Here is a 21,003-nt window from a genome sequence, read left to right as displayed (position 1 = left end):
CTGTAAAAGGCACCTGGAACAGTTCTTTGCTTGAGAAGATAAAAAGTTTTGGGAAGATGGAATTATGAATTTGCCTGAAAAATGGCAGAAGGTCGTGGAACAAAAGGGTGAATATGTTGTTCAATAATGTTCTTGGTGAAAATGAAAAATGTGTCTTATTTTTACTTAAAAACCAAAGGCACTTTTTGGGCAACCCAATATTACTGAGAAGTTACAGAAGATATCAATAAATGAAAATATTCATGTTCACATATTGGAAGGCTCAATATTATTAAAATAGTAATTCTGCCCTAATTGCAATCTTGATCATACTCTTAGAACATTTTTTCACAGAAATTGTCAATTTGATGAAAAATTGTATATGGAAATGCAAGTGACCTAGGATATTCAAAGCAATGTTTAGAAGGAAGAACTAAGTAGTAGGACAAACTAATGTTAACATTTCTTCTATCTAAATTATTTAGTAATCAAGCCAGTGTGGTATTGGTAAAATGATAGACATATAGATCAATACAACAGAATAAAGAATCCATAAATACACCCTACACGTATATGCAATATTGTTTTTTGACAAAAATGTCAAAAGGGTTCAATGAGTAGAGAAAGTCTTTTGAATAAACAGTGCTAGAAAAACTGGATATTCATATAGGAAAAAAATGAACATTTAAACCTATCCACACCATAAAAAAATTAGCTCTAAGTCAATCAAATACTTAAATAGAAAAGCTAGAATAACAAAGCATCTAGAAAAAAACATAGAAGTAAAATTTTACCAATCTGAAGTAGACAAAGACTGCTTAGAGAGGACATAAAACATAATATATAAAAGAAAAAATTATAAATTGGACTTTACCAAAATTAAAAATTTGTATATTTCAAAATAAAGTATTAAGACAACAAAAACGTAAGACAAAGGATGAGAGAAAATATTCACAATACATTTATCTTACAAAGGATTTCAGAAAATTTATTTTTATTACTCAATAATATGCAGACAACCAATTAAAAAATAGGTGAAAGATTTGAATGGATATCACAAAAGAAGACATACAAATGGTCAAGAAGCGCATGAAAAGATGCCAAACATCAAAAAGATGCATTAATCATCAGGAAAAAATGCAAATTAAAAATGCAGTGAGAGGATTTCCCTGGTGGCACAGTGGTTAAGATTCCTCCTGCCAATGCGGGACAGCCAGGTTCAAGCCCTGGTCCTGGAAGATCCCACATGCCGCGGAGCAACTAAGTCCATGCTCCACAGCGACTGAGCCTGCGCTCTAGAGCCCGCAAGCCACAACTACTGAAGCCCGTGCGCCTAGAGCCTGTGCTCCGCAACAAGAGAAGCCACCGCAATGAGAAGCCTGTGCACTGCAACCAAGAGTAGCCCCCGCTCGCCGCAACTAGAGAAAGCCCGTGCGCAGCAACGAAGATCCAACGCAGCCAAAAATAAAATATAAACAAATAAATAAATTTTTTAAAACTGCAGTGAGAAACCACTACTCATGGTTAGAATGGTTAAAATTAAAATGTCAGTTATGCTTAGTTCACTTCAGAATGACAGTGAAAAAATTTTGCAGGAGCAACACTGTTGCTCGATTTGCAGTTGACAGGCTGCATGTTTTGAAGTGTATCTACTGCTTTGAAGGAATTCCTGACCTACTTCAAAATTAGTTTTTCCAGTAAATTCAACGTTAGTGATTATTTTTGCCACAAATCTTTCTTTAGATGATTCCTGAAAGATAACATGTATATTTACTGGGCTTGAGTTATCTATTTTTTCTTTTTAGAATTATATCAACTAAAGCAAACAAAAATGTAACGATTTTAAAAATTAGGTGGACTTTTTAATTTGTGTTTGTATTTTTAAGTAAGTAGGTTATATTATTTCTCCAAAGCTCTGTTGTTTTTATTTTTTTCAGTTTGGATTTTTTTTTTTTTTTTTGTAATTGACGCCGAACCTTGGCAAGCTGTAATTCATAATCAAATAAATGCTTTATTTTATGTGTTAAAAAAATAAAATAAAATAAAATAAAATACAAAAAAAAATGTCAATTATGGACAAAGGTTTGGAACAACTGGATCTCATGTACATTGTTTTTGAAATATCAGAAAGTTACTTTAAATGTTTAAAATACGTCTATCTTATGATCTAGCCATTTCATTTCTAGATATTTACCCACTAGAAGTGAAAATAAATATTCACAAAAACTGCTTATACGTGAATTTCCATAGCAATTTTATTCACAATAGCTGAAAGCTGGGAAAAAGCCAAATGTCTATCCAGATGTGAATGGGTTAAAAAATATGTTACATTCCTGTAATGAAATAATTCTCATCAATAAAAAGAAACAAACTACTGATGCGTACAACATGTATGATCTGAAATTCATTTCCCTGAGTGAAAAAAGTCAGACTTAAATAACACATACTGTAAGACTCCATTCAGTTAAAATTCTAGAAAATGGAAACTAATGGATTGTTACTAAAAGTATATGAATGATTGCCTGGGGCTGAGCAACAAAGGAGGGATGGACTACAAATAGGCATGAGAACACTTTTGGGGGTGATGGAAATATTCTACATCTTGTTCACAGGGAGGATTTTAAAGACGTATAGATCCATCAAAATTCAAATACATGTACACTTTAAATAGATGCAGTTGTATGAAAATTATAAATAAATAAAAGCAATTTTTAAAATGGAAACAAATAAATCATCAAATAAAGTATGGTATGTCCTCAGGACTAAATATTGGTGTAACTATGAAAATGATTTTTAACTGTTGATAATAACATCTTTTAAAATGCTATAAAATGAGTAGCCTAATGGATTGATTTATTTAGGAAGATCAAACCTATGTAAATGTATACATGCAAAAGAACAAATGAAACTGGAAGAATATGTGTTAAGATATCTTTCAGGCTTCTTTCCCCTGCATTTTGTAAATTCCAAACATTCTATAAATGAGAGAGATTCTTTTTGTTCTAAAACTACTTTTAAGTGATGTTGGTGTGATAGAGATGGTGGGATGAGGGAAGAGCCAGGAAATTTCTATGTCCCTTTTCAGTATTACTTAGGTTCATCATGCTTCTTCTGAAGAGACTCTCTCATGAGCTGCCTGCATTGCTTCTTGAGAGTCAGATGGGTAGAAGACAACCAGTAGTTAGGCATCACCTGTTAATCTGATAATAATTGAAGCTGTAGTTTTAAAGAAAAAAAAAAAGGCAACATACACAATAATGGCAATACACATTGACAAGGCAGGCAAATATATTACTATTGAGATTACTTGCTTCAGTATACCAATTGGTATAACCAATAGTGCAATGTCCAGTTGAAGTAGATAAAAGAAACTAGTGTACTATATTAAAAGGTAATGGTACTTCAATTTGCTTTATAAATAAAAGGGCTAGAACTGTAGAAGACCTTATAATCAGAGGCCAAAAAAAAAAAAATGTTGCCAGTTAAGACAGTAAAACAACAGAGACTCTTATTTAGGTTTACACACCAAATTTGGGCAGAAATGAGACACATATTTCTCAGAAATAGGCTTTTTTATTAAAGCATAGGTTTCATTCATCTCTGAAACCTTACTATACTAAACTTAAGTAGACTTTTGTGGTGATTTTCCACTCAAAAAGCCTGGGAGAGTGTACATTTTTTTGATCCATTACTTATGTATCATTAGTTCCTGGATTACAGATAAATCAAATTATTATATTTTCATGTGATTTGCATTTACATTAAAAAAGAAATCCTCTTTTTCAAGTTCCCATTCAAACTAAATAACTGTATCACCTTAAAATCGTATCTAACGTGTATAACATGATTCCCACAATCACAATAACACATTCAAACAAACTAGCTTTGTAAAATGTAATAGAGGGAAAAAATACTTTTAAATTTTAGCTTCTAGAATTCTCAGTCTTCTCTCTCTCGTGATATAATGGTCAAAATTCGACAAAAATAATTATTTCTCTTTGATAGCCACTAGTGAAAAAATAGTCTTAGGAGCTTTGTGTATGTTCCTATGAGCTCTAACTAAAACAGTCTTGGTGTCAACATTCTAATCACTACATTCACGCGGTTGTCATCATTCCCTTAACCAAACATGCTGATCTTAAATCCCCTTGGAGTTCATGTCGCTGTACAGAATTAACCTGTTTACCCTGGTGAGAGTTAACTTGTAGGTTCTGATCAATGACAAGAATTTTCTTTTTCACCTATAAAGAAAATGTCAGTGTTTTAACAATATTTTAGATATCTTTTGCAAATAATGGGACTCAGCAGGCAAGTTAGGGATGATGAACTCTATTCATGATATTACAGTTAATTTTTTATTGTGGCTGAGTCTCACATTAAATGTTGCTATTGTTAAGAAACAGATAATTTTAGTTAGAGGTTTTAGGATATATATATATATATATATATATATATATATATATATATATATATATATAGTCGGTGATCCTTGATATTTAATTCTATGATACATGTTTAACATTGTCTTGCTTTTAACTGTTTTTTCCTCTGGTTGAAGCAAGACTTCAGCTCAAATATTGAAATCACCATTTGTGCGTATTTCCAAAGAAATTGTTAAGCGGACTACTTAAAATTACAGGTTTCCTGCAGATTTTTTGCTTAAGAAAATCCTGACACTCCATTTTCTGGTAGAAATTTTTTGGAGGAGTGTATCTGACATGCTGGCTTTCTACCAAAAACCATAGATACACCCTCTTTCAAATTTCCTAATTAATATATTTCATATTATATGTTTCTGATCCAGTTTAGCTGTTTTAAAAAGCTCAATAAGAAATATAAACTAATAATATAATTTCAAATTGGAAATAAACATTTAACTAATTAACATATTCTCTTAATATCTATCTTCAGTTAGTCCATTTTAAATTTAAATGTAAAAATACTGAGTTTCTGGAATTTTAAAACCCATGAAGGAAAATCTATAATAATTGTGAAAAAAAACGTTGTTCTTCATAATCAAAGTACTGTTCTTAGGAAGGTAAGTTAAAGCCACTAAGACAGGTAATAACTATCACAGGGGGGATGTTTGTACTCATTAAACTTTATAACATGCCACTGCTTTTTACTTTCACTTTTCTTTCATTTGCCATCTTTGGAAGAAAAATAGAGTATCACTCGGCATTAGAAAAAAAATTACTCCTTATAAATCACAAATAAAACGTATCTATTGATCTCTAATTGTGGCCTGTTATTGAATTTGCTTTAAAGAGTTCATGCCTTCTGTATGTCTTGAGCTTGAACATTTCCTCTCATCCTCACTTTTGTTCTAGTTGCTTCCTATCATTGTTTAATTACCCAGTCCAGCCTTCCTCTGGAAGTCAGTCATTAGGGAACAGTAAGACAGACTTATGCAACGTTATTAGCCTTCTTCCCCAAATATGTTAGCTGATTTGCCAGCTAAGTCAGGAAATACAGATGAAAATTTTATTCATAGTAAGACCTCTTGAGAAGGTGCTAACAATGAGATCATGCAGTAATTTCTAAACATTTATTAAAATGTTCATACACAAAGTAAGATGATGGAAAGAGGGGTCTTGACCAAATAGATTGAATCACTGTTTTTGTCACTCAGAATTATATTTACTCCATTTCTCTAAGAACTTACTGCTTTCTAGAGAGTTTGTAATTGAGCAAAAATAACTACTAGAACTCAGTCTGGATGTTAGAATGATTGGGGGGATATAATGACTTTTCTATAACTGTAATTTACATCTGCCTTTTTCTTTTCCCTTTTTAATGTTTCTGTTTACTCTATTGTAATATAACCTGGTGAAGTATATTTCAAGATTTCCATGCCTAAGATTTCTTTGAAGAATTCCTCACTGTAGTAGGTTTTACTGAAACATCATTCACTGATTAATTCTAGGACTGCGATGCTCCATAAAGCAAAGAAGCATCAAGGGAATAAAAACTCATCTTTCCAGGTTGGAAGACCTCTCTGTAATATCCAGAAACTGTGTTACACAGGCTGACTTCTGTTTTTAGGCCTACCTGGAAGCTTTTCTTCACCCAAAGTTAACCCCGTTTGTTCTTAAATTCTTGGGTAACTAAATATATAAATAAAGATGAAGGAGCTAGGTTTTTCTCTTAAACCTCACAAATAATGCATTAATATTTTTCTCTAGGTTCTTTCCTTATAATCTTAAGATTAATTAAAAAATGCAAGTGGCTACAAAAGGATATTCAGGTAATTGCACTTTGATTAGGAAAATTAACAAATAAAAGACTATCTACTAGACATGACCCAACACATGAGGTGCAGAGCAACACAGAGGGACCTGAGTGTCACTATCTTTTCCTGTAACATACTTGTCCTGAGGACAAATAAGGACCTTAACTCTTACAGCTGCCAACCGGGCTTTCTCCTCTATGAATCAGATGATAGAGTCATTCTATTCCATAATGTGTTATTTTGCAAATAAAAGTGTTGCTAGTTTGCTAAATATTGATGCCTCTAAAATGAAGATGACTTACATGTGGTACAATTAATTAAAGATACAAATTAAACTTTGTGGACATTAAATAGCTTTTTTACAGGAAGTCGAAAAATTGAAATTTGACTATAATATTTGATTATTCTGCAGTCATTTAAAACATTCATACATAATAGTTATATTATTATTATTTATGAAAGCATGAGACCTAGAGCTCTCTGACTGTGTGGTTTGATTTGTTGGGAGTTTAAAGCTATAAGAATGCTCTTCTTCCTATTTGAGGGAAAAAAACCCACAAAATAAAATATTGCATTTCAAGGATTTTAAATTTCAAAAACTAAAAGGAAAGAGAATTTTACATATTGAAAATATTTGCACAGTTTTATTAAATTACAGTTTTGTTTTGCTCCTATCATTCTTTAAATGTCTCTGTATAAAATCAATTTATTATGAATGATAATAAATAAGTTAACATAAAGATTGCTAAACAAATTCAATGGATATATAGAAAAAAATTTGCCGTTTATTTATTGCTTGCCTTAAGAATAATTTCTGACTACCTCCTCTAGGGTCAATAGTTCATTTAAACAGCCCTTAATATTGTCTAGTCAACCCAGTTGTCTATGTTTTTAAAGGGGCAGGCATATAATATTACTATCAAAAATACAATAAATGTATCAGTTTATTCAAACACAATGAAATAAGTGTTACTAACTCACTGCTATGTGAGTAACTCATTCTGCCTACATTTGGGCTGTGTTAAACTGAAAAGGAAAATTAAAGAAGCAAGCTAGTAGGTAGAGTGTTAAAGTCTGACGTAAAATGAATCCAAAAAAGGGACAAAACAGAACAATAAAAAAACGAACTTTAAGTCTCTTATCATGAATATGAATTACATTTTCATTCATTCAATAAATATTGATTGTAGACCTACTATGTGCTGGGCACTATTGTAGATGCTGGGAAGACATCAGTGAACAAAACAGACCAAAACCTCTGCTTTCCTGGAATTTACATTGTATTTGCTTAATTACATAGTGTTTTGGATGAAGTCATCTTTTGAAAGTCTCAGACATTGGTCACAGATGGACTGTAGGCTACTTGGCATCCATATGCATCCCTACATTTCTAACAATACAGTATTCTGGACATTATCAGGCTTGTCATAATATAGTATGCATTTCTTAGGTTTGGCATATTACTCCATCAGTGAAGGGTCTCCAGCAACCCATCAAATATAGTTCAGAGTTAGAAAATTGTTAGGACATTGTTAAATATTATGGAAGTTGTGCAAACTTTCATTCTGAAGGATATTAAAAATAGATAATTCAAGGTTTTACAGTGAAGATAGAATAAGAGATTAGCTTTTTTAAGTTAGGCATGGTCTCCTCCACAGAAAAAGCTCATCCCTACGAGATTTTTCTGTACTTATTCAAAGAGTGTATCACGTCTCTCTTGAAAATCATGATAGGTGGAATCACTTTTACTAATGGAAGCAAGACACATCCTCAGGAACATCAGGTATGTTGCTGCCCAGAACAGATTAGGACATTTGGTCTATTCATTTTTATGTTAATCCCTTCTTGAAGTTGTACACCTCTAAATTTAAAGTGCTCAGTCCAAATTATTTAGTTTTTGCTGTGGTTGCTCTCTGCAATACCCTTACCATAATGATACAGGCAAACCCCTGTCTTTTCTCTGCCATACACTAAGAGGACTTCTTAGGCAATGACTATCCGTTTTGGAGATTTTGACAATTTTCTCATTGTCAGTTTTATCATATTTCCTTACCTTTTCCAGTAAATTGTACTAAATCATATATTTTGCAGAAAATATAATGTACTGTAAATCTTACATTCATGTCATTCTCATTATGCATTTTAATGGGGAAATTTAACGAGGAAACACTGCATAAAGAGGAGAATGATAAAGAAATGTGTCTTATCTCAACACTTTTTAGTGTGGAAATGGGTGGATTTCTCTGAATCAGGAATCAAACGTGACACTTTCTTTTCTTGATTCCTCAGGGCTAGGATGAACTCATCACAGGGTCCAGATAAGGTAAGTAAAAGAATGTTATGTGATCAGATAAAGATCACACGTAGGCATTCATAACCCATCTTAATTAGTACCAATCATGAAACTAATTAAACTAAACCTAAAAATAAAGTTGTGCTGGTTCCTGTGAAGACCTCTGGGCTTTGTGTTAATGAGCTGATCTAAACACCTGAATCTTCAGCTGCAGCGGCTGCTGCTTCTGCAGAGCCCTCTAGTGGAGAGCATGGCTATAGCAGTTTCCTAAACCGGGGACTTGACAATAAAAAATCTTTCATGAAATCCAGTGAAGTGAGCACTGGCACGTGCCATTACTCCTTCACATGTTTACATGTGATGGTACCTCCAATAGACAGATTTCCTATATGAGAGCTTGACTTGTAAATTTATTCCAGCTTTTGTATTCCAAAGTGAATTGAAAAAAGTCTAAGTTTTTACTTGGACCTTGACTTCTGCAAGTGTTTCAAAAAAAATAATTATGGAATATTTAAGCCTAAACTAAGTTAGAGAAATTGAAAAGTTAACACATTTGAAATAATAAGCATATAACATGCACATTTTGAATCCTTTCATTGCCATAATTAAGAACTGATGGAGGGTTTAATTTTTTTTCTAGAAAAAAACTTATATCATCAGTATATTTGTAATTAAAGTTTTAGGCGCATTCCCCTTTACCTTGATTTATGTTTTTCAATTTAGTTAGCTTTTGAGCTTCAAACACCTCTGTAAAATGCATATTTTTTGTTTAAGGAAATAGATTTGGATATATAAAAACCTAGAGTTTGTGACCGAAGTAACTTCCGTTTTAACTTGAGAAATACTGCACAGGTAAAGATGATTGACATTAAGATGTGGATTACCTGCCACATTTTAAATTATTTATCATTATTTAACCACTATATTGACATGACAGAATAGGGATCACTGACCCGTAGCACAATCTAGGAGACAAATTAGAAAAGCAGGTGAGGTTATTTGGGCACTTGTGGAAACCAGAGCATCCGTGAAAAATCACAAATGTTTGACACTGTTGAATATAAGATCCCTATGACTTAATACGGATTATTTTTCCGGATCCCAGCTGAATTGACGACTATGCTTAGACAAGCACATAATCAGTTAATTTTTCTGTACTGAGTAATGCTATTTTATGTTCAGGCTTACAAGATGCTTGAGAAACAAAATTGAAGCCATGTGTTCTCAAAATATACTTCTACGGAGCATTTAATAATCCTTTACCACCTTTCTTTTTTTATTAAAAATTACTCTGGATGCACCTACATTTTTACCTAAGCCATAAATATAGCTTCAGTTATGACACCATTAAAACAAATTTCCTTCAATTAGTTAGCCATATTGCTATTATTTGTTTTACCGAACCATATATCAATGCACCAAAAAGCTCATAAAAGGCTCATTTGTATTTCAAATTAATTCATTAGAAATGAAAAAATTACTTTTTCATCTTTAGATAAACTTCCTAATACTTGTAAACACAAATTCATGTTGTATTAAGTCATAGGTTTGTTTTTACAATGGTTTTCCTATGTTTGTTAAGGTTGTAAATCTCCTTGGACAGTTGAAAATTGGCCACTTAATACATATCTTGAGAAATTATCATCCAACTGTAATGATCACATATTCAACATATCTGAAATAAAATGAAAGAGATTGTCATACATGTTTGTGTTGAACAGTGTCTTCTCTCTTCTAGATAATGTTTGGTATTTACCTTGTCAGGAAAGAACTTAAAATATTGGGCAGATAATTTATGCCCTTGAAACAGTTAATTAACAATGCAGATCAGTAAATTATAAAATGCTTAAAAGAGTGATTTAGATAGAAGTGAAATAAGAATTCACAACAATGATGAATTCATCTTGACTATATACCTTCAAGAAGAGAGGGATTTAGGGTAATAAAGTATTGTCTAACTACTTTGTGGGAGCATTAGGTTTATCTTGAAGTTTACTGAGAGATAAGGTTGAATTGATTCAGCTATGATTCCCATGTTTTTATCATCTGGTATTTTAATGCTTGTATTTAAATATATATCTATATATTTATATTAATTTTCCAAACAAAATTTATGTATTCTGGAACTCTGCCATATAAAATATTGTCAGATCTGCAAAGACATTGCCTAGGAACTTGTCAGAGTTGCAGAATTTCAGGCCCTGTCCTGGATTTACTAAGTCATTTGAACTAAGATTTTCTAAGTCTGCATTTGAACAAGCTCCCCCAATGTCCTGCATATTAAAGATTGAGACCTCCTGCTCTAGAAAACACAATTGGCTAGTGTACTGACACAGTATTTCGTGTGTGTGTGTATGTGAATGTTCTTAAGTATATAAGTGTATACGTGTGTGTAGATATGAGTATTTCTCAAAAACTGACTTAAAAGGACTGCGATACAGGTTCTGTTTCAGCCAAAACACTCCCTTCACTCCCCCACCACCTCCAGCCGCATATGCTCTTGCTCAGAGTTTGCTCAGAGTTTTGGGATGTTTTCCTTAGATTTCAAGATGAACTCTTGGCTTGTTTTGACTGTCTTTTGGCAAGAGAAATGGAAGACTAGGAAATAACGGCAGTAATAAAGTTTGTTTTTAAAAATGGAGAAATGTTCCAGAGGTAATAGTGAAAATGAGTATAAGAGTATGTTTTAAATAGCGTTGGTTAGTTGTAACAAGCAAATCACATTTATGATCTATTTTTTGCTTTTCTTTTGATGACTTTATAACAATTGAATGAGCATTTTTCAATTAACTCAGGCATGCTAATTTTTATATTGATTGCATAAACTTGCACGTTCAAATCCAACATATATTAATTCAGTGGATATCAGTTAAAGCATAGCAAATTAATTTGTGCAACCTACTGTGACTATTTTCAAATCCAAAATCCAGTAATTGTTCCAAAAATCACAGCCCTTTCAAGACGTTTTCTTGGATTATTCTGTTCTTCTAATCACCCTCAAACACTTCAGTAACAGAAGATTTCCTGCAAATTTTCTCCTAGGTATTTTTTTCTAATATTTTCTTTGTATAATGTAAGATCTTTCAAATACTTTTCCTGTTGTTGCCTTTGACTGTGTTGAACATAATGAAGTTGCTAATGTTTTAGACTTTCTTTAACTGTAAAATGATAGGCTCCAAAGAGTTTTGTAGCTCTAAATATGATTTTTCTGAGAGGGGATTCCTAGTCCTGTGGTCTTTCCATTAACTGGAAAAAACATTTTTGTTTTTAATTTTCACCAAACTCTACCTTTTTTTTTTTTTTTTTTTCTTTTGGCTGAGTGTTCCCTTCCTGAAATTTTCAGTTCTCTTGTCATCTCCAGCTCACTCTCTCTTTACCTTTCTTTTATGATATTTATTCCTACTCAGCGAATTCTGATAATTATACATCCTCCATCTGCCTTTTGAACATTTTATTTAACAGGATTGAATTTTCTCTCACTGTTTATGATCCATCTGGACAATTTCATCTACTGCAGTGGCTTAAGCTACTACCAGTCTGCTAATGACTGTTCAATTTGCAGTCTCTAATCTGTCTTCCCTTCTAGGCATTTACATCTAACTTTTGGCTTAAATATATCTACACGTGCATCTCACCATGTCCTAAGCAGAAGTCGTTATTTCCCCACCTTTTCTTCCTATCCCAAATTTAATCCCCTAAACTCCTTTGTCAATTAATTCTATCACTAGTCAGCAAAACACAGGAGAGATAAATCTTATAGGCCTCTTCCATTTTGTTATACTCTCACTACACCTTGCTTTCCCCTTTTCTAGGCTTGCCTTCTCTAAGCTAACCTTCTTGAAAGGGTAGTACATTTACTGTTTTTACTTCCTCACTTTCTATTTACTCTTTTATCTGAATCCTACTTGCAGACCAATTACCCCACCAAAACTGCTACCACAAAAGTCATTAAAACCTTCAGTTGTCAAAACCAATTGTCACTTTTCAGTCAATATCTTATTGGATATTTTTGTTGAATGCATTTTTTTTTTAATTTATTTTTGGTTGCGTTGGGTCTTCATTGCTGCGCGCGGGCTTTCTCTAGTTGTGGAGAGCGGGGGCTACTCTTCGTTGCAGTGCACGGGCTTCTCATTGTGGTGGCTTCTCTTGTTGTAGAGCACAGGCTCTAGGCACGTGGGCTTCAGTAGTTGTGGCACGTAGGCTCAGTAGTTGTGGCTCACGGGCTCTAGAGCACAGGCTCAGTAGTTGTGGCACACAGGCTTAGTTGCTCCGCGGCATGTGACATCTTCCCAGACCAGGGATCGAACCTGTGTCCCCTGCATTGGCAGGCAGATTCTTATCCACTGCGCCACCAGGGAAGCCCCTGGAATGCATTTTTGACCATCAGCTGTTTGTGAAACCCTTAAAAAGTTGGCTTCCAGTAGGCTAATCCCTTCTAGTTCTTCTCTGTTTCTGCCTGTCTTAAATACAGGCTTACCTCATTTCATTGAACTTTGCTTTATTGTGCTTCGCAGACATTGTGTTTTTTACAAATTGAAGGTTTATGGCAACACTGTGTCAAGCAAGTCTATCGGTGCCATTTTTCTAACAGCATATGCTCTCTTCTTGTTGCTGTGTCACATTTTGGTAATTCTCACAATATTTCAAACTTTTTCATTACTATTATATTTGCTGTGGAGATCTCTGATCAGTGATCTTTGATGTTACTAATTAATTGTTTTTTAATTAAAGTACATTGGTTTTTTTTAGACAATGCTATGACATGATTAACAGACTACAGTATAGTGTAAACATAACTTTTATATGCACTGGGAAACGAAAAAATTTGCGTGACTTTCTTTATTGTCATAGTTGCTTTACTGTGGTGGTCTGGAACCAGCCTGTAGTATCTCCGAGGTCTGCCCATATTGGCATATGCTCGGCTTTCATTCTTGGCCAACTGATCTTTCTGCCAATACTTTGCTTACATGAATGAACCTACTTATTTTTTCATACTAATTACAGTGGTCCCTCCCTCAGCATCCTTCAGGGATTTTTCTAGAGCCTCCTTGAATACCAAAATATGTGAATGTTCAAGTCCCTTACATAAAATTAGAAGCACAATCAATACAGTCAGCCCTCCATATTATGGGGTTCAGCATCTGAGGAACAGAGGGTCACCTGTATTTGCAGAGGAAATTATTTCCAAAGGAACAATTCCAGTCAAAGTCTTTGTCTCCTAATAGTTCATCTACTCTTGGCTTTCCCTCAGGTCACTTCATCTATATAAACCTAAAATAGAAATTTTGTATTATGCCCATTCTCTCTTCTCAAATCTCTCTTGCAGTCCTGACTACCTCCTCACTCAAGCCACAGACTGAAAGGCCTCCTAGACATATCCAACTACCTCATTGCTCTTAATCAATCTATGAAGTTGTTTGCCAATTCCACCCAGTTACATTTGTGTGATTTGTAGTTCTACCATCACTGCTCAGTATGAGACCCTCTAGATCTCTTTTCTAGATCAAGATTAAAAAAATATATTGAATGATTTTAATGTGTCAAGCACTAGGCTTACACTTTATCTGTACCATCCCAAATCTCATATAATCCTTACAACATCCCTATGAGATAGGATCTATTATTATTAGAATTTTACTAAGAGTAACAGAGCCAGGGCAGTCTGGTTCAAGAGCCCCACTTGTACCTCTGCTGATGTTGGCTATTCTATTGTGAAGGGATCCTAATTGGTCTCTTGGCTCCTAATTGGTGTTTTTGCTTCCGTTTTACCCTCCCCACTTAACTATGTCAAAATGATCTTTCTAAAATGCTAATTGAACACATCTCTCTTCTGCCTCACATCACCCTCAAGTCCAGGCTCCTTAGAACAGCTCACAGAATTCACTAGAACCTTGCTCCTCCCTAACCCTCCTGTCTCCTCTTACCCATACCCCTTGACACTGCCTCCAAATCCATGCGCTAGTAATAGAGGTATATGTTATTTCCTCCAAAAAGCATGCTTTTCATGTTTAATCTCTCTTCTCCGAACTCTGTTCTTTAAAACACATCTATCCAGGTGCCGCTCAATTGCCATCTATTCCAAGGAATTTCCCTTTAATTCCTAACTTGAGATACCCCCACCCCTCCACGTTGTACTATGAAAATACTCTACATGCGACTCTATCTAACACTTGCATAATTTCTTGCTGTGATTCTGAATTATTTTAAAGGGCCCTCTTATTCATGTTTTTGACCTCAGTGTCTAGCACATGATTAAGCACATGTTAGGCACTCACCTTCTGTTGAACTGAACAATGAGGGGAATTAAATATTGCAAATGTCTTAGTCATCTCCCTCTTCCTCAGCCCCCAAAATCCAGTTTTTTCCTTTGGGGTATATAGTTTGTTTCACCTCAAACGTGTATTTTAATTTCATCATGTATCTTCCTTCTTTCTGTCAGATGGATTCTAGTTCAGTTCCTTATTAGTTATTTAAAAATGACTTCAAATCTCACCATTCTGCCTCTGATTTTCCCTCCTTCACATTCAGCAGTGGTTCTCAAATGTCAGGGATCAAAAGGATTACCTGCAGAGCTTGTCAAGTTGCAAGTTCTTGGGTCCCAACCTCAGAGATTCAGATTCCATGAGCCTGTGGTGGGCAGAAGGGGTGTGCACTTTTTTTTTTTTTTTTAGAAACTGTTTATTTTCCGTCAACCTATTTCCATTTTAGGAGTTTGTGGAAGAACAGTTTAAGACCACTCAGTGGTTGTTCCTACCCACTCAGTGGCCAGAGCAGTGGGAGCTGCAGACCATTCTTCAGTGGCGGGCTGAGCACTCCAGTCAGTGGGGAACTGCTGAATAGGCACAGAGGGCACCTGTACACCTTCGGACCAGTCTGCCACCTCAGGCTGAGTAGCAGTGAACTCAGGAGCTGGAGCATCCATTCACCCTGAAATTCCTCCTTGGTCACAACTTTCTCAGCTGCCGCCTGCTCTTCCTTTTCAATCTCTTCAGGATCTCTGTAGAAGTAGAGATCAGGCATGACCTCCCATGGGTGTTCACAGGAGATGGTGCCACGCATGCGCAGAACTTCCCGGGCAAGCATCCACCACATCAGACCCACTGAGTGAGGTCCCTTTTTAGGATCTTACAACAGGATACATCAAGTTAGTCTGAAAACAGAAATGTCTGAGAGGTCCTAAGTAAAAAATAATGGAGAAAAGCAGAAGAAAACACAAGCCATTTTAAAAATGTTTTTTCATCTCTCCTTAAAGCTTTCATACATTAAAATCATACATTTGTAGCAAGTATTACTATCAAACTCCACTCATTGGGCCAGAGACCCTTGTGGTGTTAGCGAAAAACTTGCCCCTCAGATAGCACAGTACCTACACTTGTGAGTTCATTGGCCAGTGGCCTCAACTCCAAGCTCTAACAATGTGCAGGGGATGTGCACTTTTAATAAGTATTCCAGGTACTTCAATAGCAGGTGGACCCTATACAACAGGTGGAGATGCTCAATGCTATCAGTAAATTTTTTTCCTAAAACCCAGATATGATCAAGTTCTTACTTGCTGAAACGCTTTTTATGTCCCTCTTTCATCTAGAATATATTGTAAAATCATTGACATGTGGCATAGAAATTTCTGCAGTTTCCAATCTGCCTTTCAGGGAACATCTCCTACCACTCTGTCCCCCCTCCTCTTCTCTTTCCTGTATCCTAGCCCTTTTGGTACCACATATGCTCTTTGCTCTATACATGTCAGATGCTTTCTTTTGCCCTGACTTGGAAACTATTATGATTTTGTTTATGTTCCATCTGCTTGCCTGCAGTGCCTTCCAAACCATTCTCCAATTAGCGAACTCCTACTCATCCTTCAAACTACAACTCAGTTATTACTTTTTTGATGAGGCTTTCCCTGAATTGGCTGCCCACACCTCTATCCCTCCTACTACTACTTTGGCTAAATTCCTTGCACCCCTATGTTTGCTGACATCATTCTTTTTCACATCTATTCAAAATGGCATTCAGATTATGGAAACTTCTTGTTGTCCAATGTCTCTTGAGCTAGAGAGTCTATAATTGAGAGATCCTATATTATTTACTTTCTATTCCCAGGCCAGGAATTGCTTTTTACTTATTTTCACACTATTGTAGCTTCTTTCAAACACGAATGCCTCTTTCCACAGTGATAAGCGGTTTAAGTGTGAAAAGAGAAGTAGTGTAAGGGGAAGCCAGTATACGTGGATATCAGCACATTGCCGTGTTTTTCCAAAATGTTTTTAAATTTTGTCACTTCCAAATAAGGCTTTATTTTTCTTTCAAGTTTCAGAAAAAATTTATCTGAACCTAGAACAATGGAAAGACTAAAATTGTGTTGGAACTTTAAAAAGTGCCAGAGTCACCACTATCTGAATCTTCTGTTCAGTACCTGTCATTATTTTCAATTCTGACAGACTTGGCACTTGAAGGGGGTTCTACAGCCTCCGGTGACATAATGTGGGAAGAAGTTAGAGATACAAAGTAACAAGGCACACACACAAAAAGTTAGCAGTCTGTCTTTTTTCCTGGCTTCCTCTACCCACCCACCCACAACCGTTGATCCCAGCAGACAAACTAGTATCAGAAGCCACTTATTTAAATTCATGTGAAAATCATGTTCTCTCATTAAAAACATAGTGTTTGTGAAAAGAATACTTATTAGCAAGGCCTTTCAAATCCTTATTTAGATTCCACAACTTAAAGCTCTAAAATTGATCACTGATCTTACAGCTGTCAGCTTACCTTTACTTTCCAGAGTTGTGCAAGGAATGTAAGAGTCTTGTTTTCTGTTTAGAATAGGAAAAGATTGATGAGCGGGAGGATATTTGAGTGATCATTTTCTGGGGAATATTTTAAAGATACGCAAGAATAGTTCTCAAAATAGAAATTACAAAATTATTTGGCTGAAATAGATTGCAATTATGTTGTCCAGCAAGGGAACTGGAAAGAAGAGAAACCATTTATAACCATGGTGTAAAGTAAGTGAGAAAGTGTAAGGACACTATTATTTAGTCTTTGGATTTGGAATGGTAAAGAACAGCTTCCAACTATTATCAGATTGGAAGTGGCTGGAAAGCTAAATGGGAAGCTGTGAATTATGCATTGTTTATCTCACAGAACTCAGAGATCCGAATGCTAGATAGTGAAGGAGGGAGGGTAGTGACGCGCTGTCAAGAACTTCAGGCTTGACTTCTATTACTCTTATTTATACCCACAGCATAGAACAAGGGATGCGTGCTGACCTGCAGCTATTCCTAGGGCTGGGTGTGCTCACTTCCTTTGGATGCTGAAGGTTACTTCCTAGTTTGGAAAACCAAAGTGCACTTTATGCACACGGAAATCCTGTGCCAAATCTCTTTAAAAAGTCCTGACACGACTTGGTGTAGAAGTGAAGAGACTTTCTGATCTGGGGTGCGTATTAGTGTCTTTCTGCACCAGAAAGGGCTTGTGAAGAGTTATGATCCCACTGAACACAGTGAAGGAATAATCCCAATTTTCCTTTGAATACAATCAACAATCTTTTCTTTTAAATGAAGGGCTCCTGTTCTTTTAATAACAAACATTTCTCTGGCATTTCAGCTTCTTTTCCATTCACTCTGCCATATGACACTCTAGCAGGGTTTCTGGTTTCTTCAGGGGATTAACCTACAAGAGCATGTACTGCAAACAATAAAATAGCTGCTTTCCATTGAAAATAAGGAGGGGGTGTTTTTCACTCTCCACCGCTACCCTCCACCACCGCACCATCATAACTCCGGGATTTCCTGCGCCTTTGGTGACGCCCGCGACCCCCACCCCCTTCCGCCCCAGCTCGGTGCTTCAGAGCTGTCTGCGAGACCCCGCGCGCTGTCCTGTTCTTCTTCAGCGCTCGTTTCCGACGGCACTAGGACCCAGGGATGTCCCTGAGCGAGGTTCGAGGAAAGGCAGCCAGACTCCTCCTTATCTCCAGTGTCAAACTTGACATCAGCCTGCGAGCGGAGCATGGTAACTTCTCCAGCAATCAGAGCGCTCCCCCTCACATCAGTGGCATGCTTCATGGAGATATGCTCCTCTCACTGCCCTCTGCACCAGCAACATGGATTGTCACCTCTCCATCCTCCTCCTTCTCAGCTGCTCTGTTCTCAGTTGCTTCGGGGAACTGATTCTCCAACCTTCCAATGAAGGTAAGCCAGGTACAGCGACGCGCACAGCCCTGCCCCGCGGGGCTAACGCTCTTCCAAGCACGTTCTCACCGAAGCCTTTTCAGATCGTCGAGGTCCCTCCGAATAAAGCAGTTTGCTCTCAGAGTAAACTAAAGAGGTGCTTTTATTTTCGGCTGTCTTCTAAAACACTCTAAGAGATAATTTTGGATTGCCTAAACCTAAAATGTGTTTTAAATCTGATACCAATTCAAGCAATTATCTTGTTTGCCAATTTTAAGCAGAAAGAAAGAAAAATCCTCCAGTTTTACAACCCGGTATGTTAATTGCCAAATAGTCATGGCAGTATTTTATTTCCTAATTATGACCATGTAGTACTCTGAGAAGTTTAAAAGAATATTCCACCCTCCTCTCTAGATTCTTTAGTATGTTTAAAGGTAATGACAGGTTGTTCCAACTTAGGATCATGGCATTTAAGAATAGGCTAAAGCGAAATCAGAGTTTGTTGAAGCGGAGATGTGTGTGTGTGTGTCTGTGTGTGAGTGTGTGTGTGTGTGTGTGTTTATGTTGCAACTGCTGTATTGAAGTGATGTGTATCCCGCCAGGCGGTGGTTTGCTCTGTGGTACAGGTTCTAATGAGCAGCATATGCCACGTTAACATAAGTAATATTTGCAGGAATTACAATAAGCTGAGATTGGATTTTCTTTGTTTAAGGGCTTATATACGAATAGGAGAATGTATTTAATGAATAGTGAAAACTCCTGGGTAGGTGTAGTAAATAACTGAACAGCAAATTAAGAAAGAATGTTCATATGCAGCAAAGGGTATTTCCTTAGTGCTGGGTTATTTATTTTCCTCCTAATGGGCATTCATCCCTTTTCAATGGATTAAAGTGCAAACCTAATATTAAGGACACCAATGTTTCCTATAAGATTTTGTGCTTAATAGAGACATTGCCTTTTTCCTGTATACCTTTTATGATCTATTCCTAATGATTTGTGAATATAATCGCTAACTCTTAAGAAAAACTTTTCTGAATAATTGATTGCTTTCAAGCAACACTTACAACTTTGATTTCCTCTTAATCATTTTGAACTTATAACAATATTTAGCAATTTAGCAATACTGAGAAGTTGATGTGCAAATGCTACATTTTATGTTATGTCACTAACTAAAAAATATATTGGCAAGCCAGTACCGTTGTATATTGTATATATTATTTTTTAAAAACACAAGTAAAAACTCAAAAATATTTAGAAACTTTTTAATTAAATATAAAAACTGCCTCTCATATTTGGTGACCTACTTTCACTGCTAATAGAGCAGTTTAATTTCATTCTTTCCTTAGTGACTGCTTTTATCAACTTGGCAGATTTCATTAAATTTTTTGTCTTTTTTTATTGGGAAATTAAAAATTCTAAAATAAAAGGATCAAGAAATTATCTTACCTTCAAGTGACTTTTTTTTACAAATCAAATTAAAATGTTTATTTGAAAGTAATGGTCAATCATTTTTTATGAATGAAAGGCAAGAGTAGTTATCTGTATAATGAGTAACATATAAGTATGTTAAAATTAGTGTTTATTCTTTTTGTTTCTTTGAAAATATTAAAGTATTGATAATAGTAGAAAACAGTAATATTATTCCCATATTGCTATGATAAATTGTATTTCTCCAGATGGAATATTTATAAACTATTTAGATAATGGATTGTAGTGAATTAATAATGCACAGGGATATAGCGAGTCATTAATGAGAGTCATTATTTGTGTGCAAAATGTAACCTTTCAGTAAATTGCAAGAAAAAAAAAGGCCTTTTAAACTTGACACTTACATAAAATTAATGAATATTAATTTAATGAAATAGGAATTATCAAATGCAAATTGCTTTTAAGCCACACCTTATATATATTTGGGTATATAATGCATATTATTATACAGGCAGATACACATTGACAATATGTATATAAAAAGGTGAATATATTCAGAAAGCTGAAATAATTACATTTAATTTGCTTGGGCAAAAGTTTATCTATCCATTGTTTGTGGGATTATTCTTTCCAGATCACGTCCTATGGTAGTCTCCTTTCTCTTCTGAGGTCATGAAGGGAAGCTTTGAAACAAAATGTAAAATGAATGATTTAACTTGGGTAATATTTGAGTAAGATTTCAAAAATTAATGCAATAGCTTGGGACATAGTAGGAGAGTTGAACAACATGAAAAGTGAAAAATCCAAGTATGTGCCAAGATTTCTATGCAATTCTTCTAACAATGTCATTTGAATAAAAAGCAATGCTTATGAAAATTCATATATTGGGTGGAAGGAATAATGATAAA

The 21,003-nt window shown here is 35.2% G+C and overlaps 1 protein-coding gene across 3 annotated transcripts in view; it reads left to right on the top strand.

Moving 5' to 3' along the window:
• Positions 1-4,440: 4,440 nt before the first annotated feature.
• Positions 4,441-21,003, top strand: part of EPHA3 (EPH receptor A3) — a 377,074-nt gene continuing 360,511 nt past the window's right edge. For all 3 annotated transcript variants that reach the window (XM_082460350.1, XM_082460349.1, XM_082460348.1), the window contains exon 1: positions 4,441-18,688. In XM_082460350.1, coding sequence (XP_082316476.1) covers positions 18,601-18,688 — 88 coding nt within the window. In that variant the 5' untranslated portion in view covers positions 4,441-18,600. The remainder of the gene's footprint in view (positions 18,689-21,003) is intronic.

The sequence above is a fragment of the Balaenoptera physalus genome, assembly GCF_965194825.1.
Source record: "Balaenoptera physalus genome assembly, chromosome: 4".
Classification (NCBI taxonomy): domain Eukaryota; kingdom Metazoa; phylum Chordata; class Mammalia; order Artiodactyla; family Balaenopteridae; genus Balaenoptera; species Balaenoptera physalus.
The sequence above is the reverse complement of the archived record's forward strand: the minus strand, read 5'-3'. Positions and strand labels throughout refer to the sequence as shown.